Source organism: Ornithorhynchus anatinus, chromosome 17, assembly GCF_004115215.2.
Source record: "Ornithorhynchus anatinus isolate Pmale09 chromosome 17, mOrnAna1.pri.v4, whole genome shotgun sequence".
Classification (NCBI taxonomy): domain Eukaryota; kingdom Metazoa; phylum Chordata; class Mammalia; order Monotremata; family Ornithorhynchidae; genus Ornithorhynchus; species Ornithorhynchus anatinus.
Genome location: NC_041744.1, coordinates 3,916,514 through 3,931,727, shown reverse-complemented (window position 1 = coordinate 3,931,727; position 15,214 = coordinate 3,916,514). Strand labels below are relative to the sequence as shown.

General features: G+C 50.9%; 2 protein-coding genes across 3 annotated transcripts in view; one reads left to right on the top strand and one right to left on the bottom strand.

Annotated features, from left to right (window-relative positions):
• KIAA0753 (KIAA0753 ortholog) overlaps positions 1-15,214 on the bottom strand; it is a 49,343-nt gene that overhangs the window by 31,170 nt on the left and 2,959 nt on the right. For both annotated transcript variants that reach the window (XM_029082103.2, XM_029082104.2), the window contains 3 exons: positions 4,757-4,918; positions 2,988-3,585; positions 956-1,062 (listed from right to left, as the gene is read on the bottom strand). In XM_029082103.2, the coding sequence (XP_028937936.1) occupies positions 956-1,062; positions 2,988-3,585; positions 4,757-4,864 (813 nt within the window). In that variant the 5' untranslated portion in view covers positions 4,865-4,918. The remainder of the gene's footprint in view (positions 1-955; positions 1,063-2,987; positions 3,586-4,756; positions 4,919-15,214) is intronic.
• Positions 10,148-14,107, top strand: LOC100080754 (thioredoxin domain-containing protein 17-like). The gene is made up of 4 exons (XM_016227899.3): positions 10,148-10,310; positions 12,426-12,507; positions 12,891-12,966; positions 13,888-14,107. Exons 1-4 carry the CDS (start codon positions 10,166-10,168, stop codon positions 13,954-13,956), a joined length of 372 nt encoding a protein of 123 aa, XP_016083385.2. The 5' UTR covers positions 10,148-10,165; the 3' UTR covers positions 13,957-14,107.

Genomic DNA, 15,214 nt, shown 5'->3' with positions numbered 1-15,214 from the left:
AGCAATTAGGATCCTGTAATGGTACTCAGAATCACAAGGCAGGGCTCCGTCTCCGACCACAAAGTCGAGCCTCTGCCCTCCTCCTCGACGCCGTCGGGCAGACAATAACCTCCCAAATGGTCACCTCCCCCACGATCCTCCTCCCACTGCGCTTTCCCACTGCCCCACCGTGACCTGTGATCTTTCCGCCCCGGCCGGCTCTTCCCCCGTAGGCTCTCTTCGCTCCCGTAAGAATCGTGTGCTAACCCGCTGAGGTGTGTCTTCACTCCGCTTCACCCACTGTCATCACCCAGCTCTGGATCGCTCCCACCATTTACCTCCTCTGCTCCGCCCCTCCGGTCCGAGTATCTGAGTGAGTGCCTCTGAAAGCGACTCGGACACCGACTCGACCTATCTCGCTCTGATACTTGGCACCCTGATCAGCCCAAAGGGATTGTACTCCCCTAAGCCCTTAGCACTGCACAAAGTAAGCGCTCGATAAATACCACTGATTGATTCCCAACAGCCTCCTTTGCGCTCTGCAATACGTTCCCTCCCTTCGCCCACTCCCCCCTCAATCCCACTGCTTCTGAAGAGACGTTCCCCTATTCCACATGGACGTGGATTTTAGATCCCCGTGGTGTCTCATCTCCTAAGAGATCTCGCATTGTCTTTCCCCGGCCCGCTCTGGCGCCATCAACTTCTACATCTCCCCTCCCTCCTTCCCCGTCAATCGGGAGAGTCTCATCCATTCTGCCAACCTTCTTCCTCGATCCCAACGCTCCTTCCCGCTTCCATCCAATCTCTCTTCTCCCACTCCTGGCTAAACTCCTCGACGGTTCTACCGTCCCCAACGGGCTCTTTCCTCTTCAACGACTTCCTCCTCGATCCCCTGAAATCGGGACCTGGTCCCACCCCCTCCCCCGAGCTGGCTTCGGTCAGAGTCATCGGCGGCTCCCTGCCGACCCAGCCCTACCTGCTGCTGGAGTACGTAGAGGGTCCGAGCAGAGCGGACGGATCCTTCTCGTCTCCTGACGCGACCTCGGCGTTCTTCGTCTGGATCCAAAGCCTCTTCTCTTCGACCTGAAGGGATTGTTTCAGAGACAGTTACAATGACACCATCGGGCTTCCAGAATTTTCCTCCATCCAACGGATTACGACGTCCTCCGTCTGGAACTCTGCGAACTGGGACCGCCGGTCATTCCCCAACGGCCAAGAAATCAGGCGCGATGATGCTCAAGCGATATCGCCGACTTGGCCTTGAACTACGTACGCTTCTGTGGTTAGCGACCCCGGCTGGCCGAATCACTATGACCTACGAGCAGCGTGGCCTAATGGATAGAGCCCGGGCCAGGGAGTCAGGAGGACCTGGGTTCTAATCCCGGCCCCGTCTGTCTGTTGTGTGACCTTGGGCACGTCACTTTACCTCTCTAAGCCTCCGTCACCTCACCTGTAAAATGGGGATTAAGACTGTGAGCTCCCTGTAGGACGGGGACTGGGTCCAGCCTAATGGGTCTGTATACACCCTAGCGCTGAGTACGGTGCCTGCCTTAACAAATACCGCAATTATTATTATTATCATCATCATTATTATTACCTACAGTGTACTTATGTGGATGTCACAGGTAAATGCAGAAGAGAAGCAGCGTGGCTCAGTGGAACGAGCACGGGCTTTGGAGTCAGGGCTCATGAGTTCGAATCCCAGCTCTGCCACTTGTCGGCTGTGTGACTGTGGGCGAGTCACTTAACTTCTCCGTGCCTCAGTTCTCTCATCTGTAAAATGGGGATTAAGACTGTGAGCCCCACGTGGGACGACCTGATTCCCCTGTGTCTACCCCAGCGCTTGGAACAGTGCTCGGCACATAGTAAGCGCTGAACAAATGCCAACGTTATTATTATTATTAAATCTTACTTTAGTATACCTGGGAGGCAGCATGGTCAACACCCGGAAAGGACATGGGTTTGGCAAGCAAGAGTCCTAAGTTCACACTGCAGCTCTGCCCCTGGCCTGAGGGACGACCTTGGCCAAGTCACCTAACCTTTCTTTGCCTCACTTTTCTCATCTGTAAATCGGGGTTGATTCCTGCCTCTCCCTGTCATACAGGGATGCCGTAAGGACCAAACGAGATATTAAAGTGCTTTGGGGAGATAAAGTGTTATACAGATTTAAGACTCTCCTACACCAGTGGGTTTTGCTCCTGCCGAGAACTGTGGTATTTGTTAAGCTTATATTTACTACGTGCCAAACCCCGGAGCAGATCCGAGATCGGCGGGTCGGACACAGTTCCCGTCCTACGGGGACAGTCTAAGGGGAGGGGAGAACAGATATTTATCCCCCATTTTACAGAGAAGGAAACCGAGGCCCAGAGAAGCTAAGTGACTTACCCGAGGTCATACTGCAGGCAAGTGGTGGAGCCAAAATTAGAATTCGTTCATTCATTCATGTTTATTAAGTGCCTACTCTGTGCACAGCACTGTACTAAGTGCTTGGGCAAGTCCAATCCGATAAACCGTGGCATTCCCTGCCCACCACAAGCTCAGAGTCTGGGGGAAAGAGATGTCAGTATAAACCAACAGAATTACAGATATACACGCGAGTGCTGTGCGACTGGGGTTGGAGGAGAGCAGAGAGAACAGGTCAGGGCGACACAGGAGGGAGTGGAAGATGAGGAAAAGTGGGGCTTAGTCTGGGAAGGCCTCTCGGAGGAGATGAGGACTTGGTGGAACCTGGAACTCACGCCTTCCACGGTCCTGTGCTCCTACCACTAGGCCGCCCTGCTTCTCTACTTGGTCCCCAACGCTTTTCCCCCAAGAGCAGCCTCAGAACCATTAAGGCAGGGATCTCTTTCCAAAGCTCCCGAGCCCAGCTTTCACCCAGGCGGGAAATGTGACCGTTTACTGTTGTAATGCACCCCCCCAAGCGCTTAGTACACTGCTCTGCCCACGGCGAGCGCTCGATAAACGACTGACCGCCTGACTCATCCGAGGAGCCCAAGACCCCCTCTCACCCTTTCTGACCACGTCTTCGATTTTCCGGACGTAGCTCCTCAGCTCTTTCTGCAGCCGCCGAACCTCTCGCACGAGCCTCTCTTCCCCGGCCTTGGAGTGGCCCTGGAACTCGGGGCCCGGATCGCGGGCGGGGGGCGGGTTGAGCCCCCCGAGCCGCGACCGTCCGGGCTGAGAGGCGTAGAGGTAGACTTTGGCCCCCGAGCTGGTAACCTCCGCCTCGGCGGGGAGCCGCCGGCTGTCCCGAAGGGGTTCCCCGGGTTCCGACCGACTCCCCTCCGGCCCGCGGTCGGGGATTTTACTCCTCCTCTGCCCAGCCCCCCGGGGGGATCCTGTCCCACCACTCGGAGCATCGTCTCTCACTTGCTCCTCTAGCTGTCTCCGTTTCACGTCCCTTTTGGCTAGGTGGATGGCAAAGTTCAGCTTCTCTTCGGATACGACGGAGAACGGGACGGAGCTCCTGCCGTCCGGCCCGTCGCCAACGCCGGGCTCCTTCGGGGGCGGAGGCGGTTTCAGTTTCTCTATCAGAATTGGATGGGGTCCGGAGTATCTGACTGCTAGGTTGTCCGGGACGGCGGGCACGTTCCTATTGAACTGCAGCTGTTGGGGGGAAAGAAAACCGACGTTCTACCCAACTGATGCATTTCTAAAAGCGGGGCTACAAAAAATTCATTCAAGCAGCTCTCAGAGCCAAGTGTGTCTGGGGTCAGGGACTGGGATCACGGAGACTGTGACCCACGGGCTGAGCTAGGCCAGGTCGCTCTCGTGTTCTCCCCAACTTCACCGTCCCGGCCTCTCCGGGGTGGGAAGGATCACGACCCACCTGCAGATCTGGCAGTTACAGGGCTGCCACGGAGCCAAGCGTGCACTCAGTCCCGATGTATTCTCGGAACGAGGCGCCCCAGCATCCCCCGGGGATCATTCGAAATGGTTCGGGCGGCTCAACTGATGGCTCAGTTAATACTACTGATTGATCGACTGAACGTAGGGATACGGAAGATCAGGCTTTAGTGGGTTTAAAAGGCTAAATCAGCTCTCCCTTCCTTCCTCACGTTGTCAATCTCCTACCAGAACGCAGCCGACACACTCCGCTCCTTTAACGCCGAGCTACTCGCTGTACCTCGATCTCGTCTGTCTCGCCGCCAACTCTTTGTTCACGTCCTCCCTCCGGTCCAGAACTCCCTCCTTCCTTAGCCAACGGTCCATCCCTCCCTCTCCCGAGCTTCAAAGCTCTCCTAGAAGAGGCCTTCCCTCACGGGCCTCATTTCTCCGATCCGCTTTCCCTTCTGCACTGGGATCTTTACTTTTTAAACCCTCGATATTAACCCCAGCCTCAGCTCCACAGCGCTACGTTCCTATTGCTATTTTCTCTCATTTCCCCTATCTGTAAATTATTTTAATGTCCGTCTCCCCCTCTAGACCGTAAGCCCCGAAGTGGGCAGGGATTAAATCTACCGACTCAGATGCACTTTCAAATGATGTTTTTCACCCAGTAAGCACTCGATAAATACCACTGATTGACTCATTAGGGTTCTCGCATCAAGGACACCCTATTTCCTGAACAACTGGACACAGTGTAGTGGAATTTAGGTTTGAGGTTTTATGAGAAAAGTCTACGGGAATATTTCAGAAGGTGAAAACATGTCAGTCCAATGGGAAGGACCCCCTCAGGGAAAACTGATTTTTCAGAGGACCCAGCCTTACGCATCATTTCAGAGAAGGTGATCTCCCTGCTTCTCTGGAAACCTTCATTCAAATCCACACAAAATACCTGCGTCTGCATAGTCTGTGGTGCATTCTTTCCACCTGGTTGAGTCCCGGATATTAACTGGACACAGGACGTCGTCGTTTCGCTAGGTCTCATCACATCTAGTGGCATGATCCAGCACCTAAACCCCAGTCAGGCAAGGCAGGCCTTCTCCAGGACTGCAGCCTAAAACGACAAGAGAAAGAAGATCGGGTGACTTAAAGTTAGGGATGCTTTAAAAAAAAAAAATATATGACAAAATGCTAAGTCCTAAACATCGTAATAGCTTGAAACTGGTCCCCCTTTCTAAGGTGAGAGTTTTTCTTCTACTCTATTTTCCCAACATTTAATAAAATGCGTCGAACTCTGGTGAGGCTAGAACACGACTATTACTCCAAACTGACTCGAAGACACGCTGATGATGGAGATGAGATTTTATCTGTGGTTGTGTCATGCTGAGAATCCTATTATTAATCACTACTAATGATAACTGTCCGTCGATTAGACTGTGAGCCCGCCATGCAGGGACTGTCTCTATCTGTTGCCAAACTGCACATTCCAAGCGCTTAGTACAGTGCTCTGCACATAGGAAGCGCTCAATAAATACTCTTGAATGAATGATAATTGCCATTATTATGGCATTTGTTAAACACTGTGAGCCAAGCACTGTTCTACGCACTGAGGGAGATACAAGTTAACTCAGATACAAGTTAAAATCCACGACCGCAGAGTCCCCTTCCCGCAAGGAGTTCAGAGTACAGGAGAGGCCCAAGAACTGGTATTGAATCCCGACTTTACAGTTGAAGAAACTGAGGCCCGAGGAGCGAAGTGATGGCAAGTGGTGGAGCTGGAATTAGAACCCAGGTCCTTTGACCCCCAGGCCCAGGCTCTTTCTACTAGGCCATGCTGCTTCCACATATAATGTTGGTATCTGTTAAGCGCTTACCAGGAGCAGAGCACCGTTCTAAGCGCTGGGGTAGATACAGGGTAATCGGGTCGTCCCACGTGAGGCTCACGGTTAATCCCCATTTTACAGATGAGGTAACTGAGGCCCAGCGAAGTCAAGTGACTCGTCCCCAGTCACACGGCTGACGAGTGGCAGAGCCGGGAGTCGAATCCATGACCTCTGACTCCCAAGCCGGGGCTCTTTCCACTGAGCCACGCTGCTTCCCCAGTATAAGATATATGCATAAATCTAGAGATACCGGCACATGATACGACTATATAGAAGTAAAAATATCAGCAACGGAAAAGGATATTTGCCTCTTCCATTTGCATATATTGTAAATATTAGATTCCATGCCCATTTTCAGGTAAATGCGGTGTCGTTACACAGCACGTACTTTCTTAGTTTCTCTTTGCCCCCAAGTGAACAGTGCGAAGCGCAGAGGGATTAATTCAGATCATCCACCTGAATTTTCATTCTGTTGGATCCCGGTATATAGTTGTAACACGGCACTTCCATCCACCCCCCTCACATCCATAATGACTGCGATGCTTAAGTGCTTACTATGTGCCAGACACGGCGGCGGATACAATCCAATCAGATCAGACCCGATCCCTGCCCCGCAGGGGGCTCCTACTCTAAGGAGGACGAGCAGGGGTCTTACCCGCGGTTTATTGAGGAAGCTGAGGCACGGAGCAGTAAGGTGACTCTTTTTCACGGTATCTGTTAAACAGTAACATCTGTCGAGCGCCGAACCGTCGCGGCAGATACGAGATAGGTTGGCCAGGGCCCGTGCCAGGGAGTCAGAGGGACCTGGGTTCTAATCCAGCATCAGCCAGGGACCTGCTGTGCGACTTTAGGGAAATCACTTAAATGGCTCTGTGCCTCAGTTCCCTCATCTGTAAAACAGGGAGCTGACACGGGGCTCCTACTCTAACGAGAAGGACGAGCAGGGATCTCACCCCCAGTTTACTGAAGAAACTGAGGCACGGAGAGGTCAAGTGACTCTTTTTTACGGTATCCGTTAAACGACAACATCTGTCAAGCACTGAACTAAGTGCCGCGGCAGATACGAGATAGGTTGGCCAGGGTCCGTGCCGGGGAGTCAGAGGGACCTGGGTTCTAATCCAGGATCAGCCATCTATCTGCTGTGTGACCTTAGGGAAATCACTTTAATTTCCCTGTGCCTCAGTTCCCTCATCTGTCAAACGGGGGACTGTGTCCAACCTGACGTTCTTGTATCTTCCTCAGTGCTGAGTGTTCATTCATTCAATAGCATTTATTGAGCGCTTACTATGTGCAGAGCACTGTACTAAGCGCTTGGAGTGTACGATTCGGCAAAAGATAGAGACCATCCCTGCCCAATAACGGGCTCACAGAAGTGCCTGCCGCATAGTACGCGTTTAACAAATACCATAAAAAAAACTCGCTTACTCTCTCACTGCCTCAGTTTCCTCAGGGCAGAGAGATTTCAACTCTCTGGTGTCCAATTCCATGATCTTGTATCTACCCCAGCTTTTAGTACAGTGCCTGCCACACAGTACGCGCTTAACAAATACCATTAAAAGGTCTCTTGACCGCTCCGTGCCTCAGTTTCCCCAGGGAAGTGAGATTTCCACTGTCTGGTGTCCAGCCTAATGCATCTACACGAGCGCTGAGTACAGTACCTGCCACATAGTAAGCCTTAGCAAATGCCATAAAAGAGGTCGCTTAATAATAACGATAATGTTGGTATTTGTTAAACGTTTACTTCGTGCAGAGCCCTGTTCTAAGCGCTGGGGTAGACACAGGGTAATCAGATTGTCCCACGTGAGGCTCACAGTCTTCGTCCCCATTTTACGGATGAGGTCACTGAGGCACCGAGAAGTGAAGTGACTTGCCCACAGTCACCCAGCTGACAAGTGGCGGAGCCCGAATTCGAACCCATGACCTCTGACTCCAAAACCCGGGCTCTTTCCAGAGCCACGCTGCTTAACCTCTCTGTGCCTCGGTCTCCACCGGGAAGTGATTGTTCTACTGTCCGGTGACCAACGTGATGATCTCGTATCTACACCAGCGCTCAGTACAGTACCTGCCCCAGAGTAAGCGCTTAACAAATACCATAAAAGGAGTCGCTTAACCTCTCTGTGCCTCAGTTTCCTCAGGAAAGTGAGATTTCTACTGTCCGGCGTCCAACCTGATGATTTCGAAACTATCCCGGCGGCTCAGTATTCATTCATTCACTCAATTCATTCAATCAGGGCCCGTCACATAGTAAGCGCTGAACAAACGCCACAAGAAGTCACCTAACCCCTCCGGGCCTCAGTTTCCACGGTAAAGCGAGTTTTCCAAGGTCCGGTGGGGGGAGGCCAATCTTTTCATTCATTCAGTCGATCGTATCTACGGAGCGCTTACTCTGTGCAGAGCACTGTACTGAGCACTTGGAATGTACAGTTCGGCAACAGATACAGACAATCTCTGCCCCACGACGGGCTCACAGTCTAGAAGGGGGTGAGAGGAAGCGAAAACGAAACAAGCAGTCAGGTGTCAATACCATAGAAATAGATATATGACCGTAAGCCCGTTATCATTGGGCAGGGACGGTATCTGTTGCCGAACTGCACATTCCAAGCGCTGAGTAAAGTGCTCTGTACATAGTAAGCGCTCAAATACTATTGAATGAATAAATATAGATATATATATTTATAGAGATATAGTCATAGATAGATATACACATCAATAATAAAATAGAGAAACAAATAATATACACAAATATACAGAAGTGCTCTCTGCACCTAGTAAGCGCTCAATAAATACTATTGAATGAATAAATAGAGATATATATTTATAGATATATAGTCATAGATATATATACACATCATTAATAAAATAGAGAAACAAATAATATACACAAATATACAGAAGTGCTCTCTGCACATAGTAAGCGCTCAATAAATACTATTGAATGAATATATATATATTTATAGATATATAGTCATCGATATATATACACATCATTAATAAAGTAGAGAAACAGATAATATATACAAATATACAGAAGTGCTGTGGGGAGGGGAAGGGGGTAGAGCAGAGGGGGAATGGGGAAGGGAAGAAGGGCAGAGGGAAAGGGAGGGCTCAGTCTGGGAAGGCCTCCTGGAGGAGGTGAGCTTTCTCGCCACCGACACCTCTAGGCTGTGAGCTCCCCTCTAACGGCGCGAGCTCGTTGGGGGCAGGAAGAGCAACTCTCTGTTGTTCTAGCGGACTCTCCCAAGCGCTTGGTAATAATAATAATGATGGTATTTGTTAAGCGTTTACTCTGCGTCCAGCACCGTTCTAAGTGCTAGAGGAGATACGAGGTGATCGGGTTGTCCCCCGTGGGGCTCACCGTCTCCTCCCCACGTTACGGATGAAGTCACTGAGGCGCAGAGAAGTGAAGTAATAATGTTGGTATTTGTTAAGGGCTTACTGTGTGCAAAGAACCGTTTGAAGCGCTGGGTGGGATACAAGGTGATCAGGTTGTCCCAAGTGGGGCTCGCGGTCTTCATCCCCATTTTACAGACGAGGTAAGTGAGGCCCAGAGAAGTGAAGTGACTTGTCCCGGGTCACACAGCAGACAAGGGGCAGAGGTGGGATTAGAACCCACCACCTCTGACTCCCAAGCCCCTCCTCTACTCGGCCACGCTGTGCTTTTCACGGAGTAAGCGCTCAATAAATACGATCGAGTGACTGAATGAGTGCGTGAGTGAGTGAGTGAATGAATGAGTGAATGGAGTGAATGAATGGAGGGAGGGAGGGAGGGAGGGAGTCAATGAATGGAGTGAGTGAATTCATTCATTCATTCATTAGTATTTATTGAGCGCTTACTGTACTAAGCGCTTGGAATGTACAAGTCGGCAACAGATGGAGACAGTTCCTGCCCTTTGACGGGCTTACGGTCTAATCGAGTGAATGAGCGAGCGAATGAGTGAGCGAATGAGTGAGCGAGCGAATGAGTGAGCGAGCGAATGAGGGAGTGAGTGAATGGAGTGAATGAGTGAGTGAGTAAATGAATGGAGTGAATGAGTAGGTGAATGAATGAGTGAGCGAATGACTGAATGAATGAGTGAGCGAATGAGTGAGTGAATGAATGAGTGTGCGAATGAGCTAGTGAGTGAGCGAATGAGTGAGTGAGTGAATGAATGAATGAGTGAATGAACGAGTGAACCAACAGAGGCCCAAACCATTGAGCGGCTGAGCCGGGCCTCCTGCCAGGCCCGGGCGGGAAGGCCCGCCCAGGGGCCGGGGCGCGGCCCGGGCAGCGGCGGGGGGTGGTCCCGGCTGGCCGACCTGACTCCCAAGGGCGGGGTCGGGTCCGGGGTCGGTTCCGGGGCCGGGTCCGGTTCCGGCCCGGCGCTCCGGGGCCCGCCCCGCCCGTCACCCTGCTGTCATGGCAACGGCCGCGGGGCCCTCCCCTCCTCCCCGGCTACGAAGGGTGCGGGGCGAGGCCGAGGAGCGCAGCGAGCGGCGCCATGGCCGGGTGCGAGGTGGTGCGGGTGAGCGGCTACGACCGGTGCAGCCGGGCGATGGAGGACAACCGCGGCAGGACCGTCTTCGTCTACTTCGTCGGCTCCAAGGACGCCGAAGGCCGGAACTGGTGCTCGGACAGCGAGCGGGGTGAGGCACGACCTCCCCCCGGCCCCCAAAACCCCACCATGAATGCTTTTCAGAATAATAATAATAATATTAATAATGCTGGTAGCTGTTAAGCGCTTAGTATGTGCAGAGCAATGTTATAAGCGCTGGGGGAGATACAGGGTCATCAGATTGTCCCCCGTGAGGCTCACAGTCTTCATCCCCATTTGACAGATGAGGTCACTGAGGCCCAGAGAAGTTAATAATAATAATAATGACGGTATTTGTTAAGCGCTTACTACGTGCAGAGCACTGCTCTAAGCGCTGGGGGATACGAGGTGATCAGGCTGTCCCGTGTGGGGCTCACGGTATTAATCCCCATTTTACAGATGAAGCCACTGAGGCCCAGGGAGGCTAAGTGACTTGCCCACAGTCACCCAGCTGACAAGTGGCAGAGGAGGGGATTCGAACCCACGACCTCTGACTCCCAAGCCCGGGCTCTTTCCGCCGAGCCACGCTGCTTTCCTGCCCTCCATCCCAGCCTACTTAATGAGCGCCTAATAATAACGGTGTATTTGTTAAGCACTTACCATGTGCCAATCGCTGTTCCGAGCGCTTGGGGAGCTACAAGGTGGTCCCACGTAGGGCTCACGGACTTCGTCCCCATCTCCCAGATGAGGTCCCCGGGGCCCGGAGAAGAGAAGTGACTTGCCCAAGGTCACGCAGCTGAAAGGCGGCGGAGCCGGGATCAGAACCCACGGCCTCTGATTGCCAAGCCGCGTTGCGGCTCGTGAAGCTTATCCCTTCGTTCGTAGGGCTGAGCGCTTCCCGTGGGCCAAGCACTGTACTGAGCGCTTGGGAGGGGACAGTGAGAAGCAGCGTGGTTCAGTGGAAAGAGCCCGGGCTTGGGAGTCAGAGGTCATGGGTTCTAATCCCCGTTCCGCCGCTCGTCAGCTGTGTGAGCTTGGTCAAGTCACTTCACTTCTTTGTGCCTCAGTGGCCTCATCTGGAAAATAGGGATGAAGGCTGTGAGCCCCATGAAGGACAACCTGATGACCACGCTTAGAAAAGTGCTTGGCACATAGTAAGCGCTTAACAAGCGCTGTCATCATCACGGTGTAGTGGACGGAGCCCGGGCCTGGGAGTCAGAACGTCATGGGTTCTAGTCCCGGCCCCACCCCTCGTCTGCTGTGTGACCTTGGGCAAATCACTTCACTTCTCTGTGCCTCGGTTACCTCATCTGTAAAATGGGGAGTGAGACTGTGAGCCCCATGTGGGACAGGGGCTGTGTCCAACCTGATTTCCTTGTATCTACCCCAGCGCTTAGTACAGTCCCTGGCACATAGTAAGCGCTTAACAGATACCGTAATTATTTTAGTGGAGTTGGTAGACATGTTCCCTGCCCACAAGGAGCTTTCGTGTTTTTTGTCCGTCACTTGTTTTAGCCCGTTGGGGGCAGGGAATGTCTGCTTATAACTGTCCTCTCCCAAGCGCTTAGTAGAGTGACCTGCACATGGTAGGCACTCAAATACGACTGACTGAATGAACGAACGTATGTCTGTCTCCTCTGCTCGTCTGTAATTACTGGAGGGTAGCGATCGTGTCTACTAGCTCTACTGTACTCCACTGAGCGCTTAGCAAAGTGCCCAACACTCACTAAATGACACCGATTGTTCTCCTTCTCTAAAACGAAGAAGGCAACGGGGCAGGATCTGCTCGTTCTTGCGGAAGGGCCAGATCATCCGAGACTCAAAATATTCTTTTTGTTGTTGTCCTCTGGCGGGTGGTTTTGAAACTGGGAGGACGGATTAGGAAAATCTGAATAGTTCATTCTCCTCTCTGTCTTAGCTCTTTCTTGCACGTTATATCTTTTCTTTCTCCAAAAAAACACCTGTCCACCTTCTTGTCGTTCAGCCCAACAAGGGTTTCCTTAACTACATGTACCCAAAAAAAAAAAAAACCACACTTTCCAGGAATATCAGCCTTTTCTTTGAGGGCCTCTCACTTTCTCTGGTCACACAATGTCTACTTCCCACTTGATTAGGACTATTAAACCAGACTAAAATCTACAGTGTGCTTAATCTGGGTAGCACCTGCCACCTTGAAACCCCCTTCAGCTTCATGAATCCCATGAATATCACCTTTACTTTGTCTCAGCTGAACCGATTGTACAGGAGGCCATGAAATACATTCCTGCGGGAGCTGTATTCATCTACTGCCAAGTAGGAGACCGATCATAGTAAGTAACTTTTAGGTTCGTTTTCTTCTTAGGCATATTTTAGAAACCACTGTTTCAGTTCTAGTGACGCTTTACTGAAGTGAACGAAGCAGGTGGGACATCACCGTGCCGATGGAACACGTTAAATGAGAATATTGGAATACTGGTAACTTTTTTTAAAGGCTTTATGTGACCGAATTCCAAACCTCCCCAACCAACCATGGGATGGGTCCTTGACTTCCCTGTGTACGTACACCAAACTCATTCAAGAACGGTCCGTTTCGATGTAAACGCTCAGATCGACATCACCTCGAAAGGTTTTTGATAGTGAGAAAAGTGGTGTGCCACTTTGCATCTCAAAAGTTGGAACCATCTATCCTAACCCCTCTCTTCCTCTTTAATAGCTGGAAAGATCCAAACAATGAATTTCGAAAGAACTTGAAGATAACTGCTGTGCCCACTCTACTTAAATATGGGGCTGTGAGTACCTCTCTCTTCACTTACTTAAATGTGTTGTGGTGTGAGAAACGAGATGCCCTCATGGAGAAATAGTCTAAAGTACCTGGCAGGTTGCTGTCCCCTCAGGTCACAGCTGCCAAACTTATCTTTTTAAGTGCTCTATCCACCATGTACATATAAGGCAGGGACGATTACTAAACTCACTGGTATTCGAGCTGTCAGTGGAATTTAGCGTGTTCCTTCTGCGTGCAGAGCACTGAACTAAGCACTTGGGAGAGTATCACAGATCCGGTGGACCCATTCCCTGCCGACAAGGAACTTACAGTGTAGCGGTCGAAAGATTAGAGCTGTCCCTGTGAACCAGTTCAAAAACATGTAAGCTCACCGTCTGGTACTCTCCCAAGCGCTTAGTACAGAGTTCTGCACAGAATAGGCCTTCACATATTATTAATTGACTGCACATTAAATCTCCACTGGTGGAGGAGCCCAGGAGAGGACAGAGGGAGGAACAGGATGTGGCCCAGATCTTTGCGAGAGGGGGGTTTGGGAAATCTGGCCATAGAGATCTCCCCTCCAGTGACCACCCCACCCTGACAGTGGCACAACAGAGGTTGTTGCTAATCATCTGATCACCTCCCAACGTCCTCACAATAACAAATGTGGGCATACGGGGGAAAAACCTTTCCCGTGTTCTTGTCTTTACTCCATAATTAAGGGGATGGTATGCTTTTATGAAGGACCCAAGAATCACGAACAAGCACACCGGACCAAATGTCTATTGAGTCACCGGTGACATGTTCCAACTAGTCGGTGTTAGCTAAGTGACTCAGGGTACGACTAAGCTTTGTCAGTCCAAGGAAAGAATCTCTTTTTCCTCCCTATAACTCAGTTGGTGCTGAAATGTTACTCTGTAGAATACTGACTTGTGCTTCTCTCTTTCAGCCTAAGCAGCTGGTGGAGGTTGAATGTAGCCAGGCAGATCTGGTGCAGAAGTTCTTTGCGGAAGACTGACTCTCCTTTTTTTAATCTCCTGACTTTTTCTAAACCATTTGCTAGCTTGACATATGATCCCTTTAACACTTTCCCAGACATGAAACTAAAAACTGAACAGGTGTGGCGGGTGCCTGCGACCCCTTGGCTTGAATAAATTACTTCGAATCAATGTTTTTGGGGTGCGTGTCTGTAGAAGTGCAGAAACGGTGGGTTTCAAAGCAGCAAGCCAGGACCGTGATTTATTAAGTACAAGAGACTCGCTTTACACCAGGAACCTACACCCCTTTCTCTATCGGACTCCTAACACCCAGGACCCTTTCTCGTGGATGAAGAACCAAATACAGTGGAAAAACTCGGGTGACTGAGTTATCTGTACTCTTATTCGAAGGCACATCTCCAAGTGGCCTTCCCCAACTAGGCTCTCATCTCCTCATCTCCCCTTCCCTTCTGTCTCTCTTGTACTTGGATTTTTGTCCTTCATCGACCCCTCCCTCAGCCCCTATGTACGGATCCAGTATTTATTTCTATTACTGTCTCTCTCTAGGCTGTAAGCTGCTTGTGGGCAGGGACTCTCTACCAGTTGTTAAACTACAGTCTCTCAAGTACTTAGTGCAGCCGGATTGACGTGCAAAACATGTCTCTGAGCACTGAGCTGACCTTTAGCCTGTCTTTTCCCCACCCTTGTCTCACTTCACTCCTGAGTCCAGATCACAAGTTGCCGATGGCAGCACCCTTGCTTGGAGCAATTAAGGCAGGGAGGATTGGGAGGGAAAAAATATGCTTATTCTCTCCACAGTTCCTCATACCAGTCCAGATCCTCATTTCACATCATCCAAACCAAGCCCCAGCGAACTCGAGAAAAACCGAGCTGGCCCAGCCCAAACCTTTCCCCCTCACACCCCACCCATTCATCAGCCAGTCCAGAGATCATCAGACTTGGCTCACTAGCCCTCAAATTCTACAGTGCAGTAGCCCTTGCTAGCAGGGAAACATCAGAGCAGGTACCCACTGCTCGACTAAAATATTTTCATGACGTTATTGACAGAGGATGGAAAAAAAACTAGAGAACATTCTTCTCCACGCCTGAGGCTGTTCAGTATCGAACCCCGAGTTGATACATAGAATCAAAAACAGGAAACTGGGGGTAAACAGGAAACTGGGGGTCTAGCGCTGGTCCATAAAGGATCCTGCTTTCCTTTTAAGTCTCTAGTCCCTTCACAATTGTACTCATCCAGTGCTTACACTACCTGCTGTTCCTACCTCTCCACCCTAAATA

Coding starts and splice junctions, on each gene's coding strand:
- LOC100080754 (XM_016227899.3), top strand. CDS start 10,166: ATGGCCGGGTGCGAGGTGGTGCGGGTGAGCGGCTACGACCGGTGCAGC. Junction 12,508..12,890: donor CAAGTAGGAGACCGATCATA/GTAAGTAACTTT, acceptor CCTCTTTAATAG/CTGGAAAGATCCAAACAATG. Junction 12,967..13,887: donor CTCTACTTAAATATGGGGCT/GTGAGTACCTCT, acceptor TCTCTCTTTCAG/CCTAAGCAGCTGGTGGAGGT.